The 2,160-nt window shown below is 35.4% G+C and overlaps 1 protein-coding gene across 1 annotated transcript in view; it reads right to left on the reverse strand.

The window, feature by feature from the left end:
* The window catches only part of LOC106879363 (electron transfer flavoprotein subunit alpha, mitochondrial), a 20,745-nt gene extending 19,135 nt beyond the window's left edge, over window positions 1-1,610 (reverse strand). The window contains exon 1 of the mRNA XM_014928884.2: window positions 1,314-1,610. Within this exon, the coding sequence (XP_014784370.1) occupies window positions 1,314-1,355 (42 nt within the window). The 5' untranslated portion in view covers window positions 1,356-1,610. The remainder of the gene's footprint in view (window positions 1-1,313) is intronic.
* Window positions 1,611-2,160: the final 550 nt, after the last annotated feature.

A 2,160-nucleotide genomic window follows, 5' to 3' on the forward strand; every position in this document is an offset into this window, starting at 1 on the left:
AAACAAGACCCAAAAAGAATATGATAAATAGCCCCTACTACAGAGACCAGCTATCAAAGAACCCGGCAGATCGTGCATTATTTATGACTAGCGAGGGCAAATGTACTCTTCTGTAAAGTGTGTTCTCTGCACACAGGAGGCCACACATGCCTTCTCGAAGTGGAACCTGAAAGGCTTGGCTACAGGGGAAGGTGTCTATCTTCAGCCAATTCTAACTATAAACCTTGAAGCCCTAGATATAGGCTAGAGTAAGCAGTAACAATGTTGTAACGTCCATTCTTTTCCCAAGGGCACCGAGACATAATGCGACTTGTTTAACCCTGTCACCTCTGACCGAATGTGTCGTAACCACCGCATATTTTTCTCCCCAGGCCATAGTATATGCAGGTCTACAATATGCAATCAATGCTTCCCTCTACATATTAGACTACAGGATATGATTTGGCGAGCATTTGGCTGCTATTTCTAACACGTCCAGCAATCGTCCTACATCGAAGTGTTTTGAATTAACAAGAATCAAAGTCCGGTTTTGTTTAGGTTTAAAAGGAAGAATTATCGACCTACATCACAGAGATAATGTTCAGGCGTTATTCTAAAGTTCTTGAGATCTAATAAGGGGAGATTAGACTGTGTGAGGTTCATGCCTTTCCCAAAGACATTTACCGAATCTAATTGGAATGCTTTAATGACTTACAATCGGAGATCGAAATATCGATATCGCCAAACAGACCACAACTTCACCGAACTACACTTATGTAAATAATACACCTGTGTGTGTGTGTGTGTGTGTGAGTAAATACACACACACATATAGGTGTGCAATCTTATATACATGCTGCAACACATACACGTGTGTGTATAAATACATACTATATATATATATATATATATATATATATATATATATATATATATATATATATATATATATATATATATAATTATATATATAGTTTTAGGGATTTTAATTGAGTTTTTACCTGTAATTTTGGATTTTATCCCCAATATTATTAAATATATACACACACACACACGCTCTAACACATACATGTGTGTGTATATATATATATATATATATATATATATATATATATATATACACGCTCTAGTATGTATATATATATATATATATATATATACACCTCTTATATAAATTCGTGGTATATAAAATTAGGAAGAGAAGCAATGATAAATATTAAGCAAACATGAATATATGGTAACAGATAAATACGCTGTCGAGGTGGACGTAGCCGTAGGGAGAGGTGTGGAAGTAATGGGCTTTCAATAAGTTTTAATAATTTCGAAAAACTCACCAGAAGAGTACGAAACCCTGGGTGTCGGCACGAAGACAACATTTCGATGGGAAGATGTTTAATTGAAACTATGGAAATAGAGAGAGGGGGATAAGAGTAAGGGAGATAGAGAGAGAGAGAGAAGGGTAAAGAAGGACGCGAGATATATATAGAGAGAGAGAGGGGGAGAGTAACAGGAAAGGGGAGTGAAGAAGGGCGAAAGACAAATGAGATAGAGAGAGGGGTGAAGAGGGACGCGAGATATATATATATATATATATAGAGAGAGAGAGAGAGAGAGCAACAGAAAAGGGGAGAAAGACAGATGAGATAGAAAGAGAGAGAGAGAGAGAGCTAAAATAGTGTGAGAGAGAGAGAGAGATACACAAGCTGACTGTGAGAGATATGGTGAGTGTGTGAGCGAGGAATATTATACTGAGCTAGCAGTGTTACTTTACATAGCCGCATATACGATTTTTAAGTTCAGATTTTGCTGTTGTTCTATCAATTATGACATTGTTTCGGTTTTTTTGTCACAAAATAGAAATATTGATATTTTTCGGTAATTTCTTGATGGACGTATCGAATAGACGCTCTACCCGTACGTTTTTGTTTTTTTTTAATTCGTTTTGATTCCTACGTCGTCAACAACTAAGATTACAATTTTTGCAAAAAAAAAAAAAGCAGCTGTTCAAATTTTCCTTCCACCCCCACCAAATTTTTTGACTTTATTACTTTGGGGGGGGGATTTTCCTTTTCTTTTTTTAAGTTCACCTTAAAAATAAAAAAAATTACAATTCTGAGTTTTTCTATTTTTTTTTTTTGCCTCAAATTTCAGATTTTCAATGCCGGTTATTTTGTATTAATT

Source organism: Octopus bimaculoides, chromosome 15 (assembly GCF_001194135.2).
Source record: "Octopus bimaculoides isolate UCB-OBI-ISO-001 chromosome 15, ASM119413v2, whole genome shotgun sequence".
Lineage (NCBI taxonomy): Eukaryota > Metazoa > Mollusca > Cephalopoda > Octopoda > Octopodidae > Octopus > Octopus bimaculoides.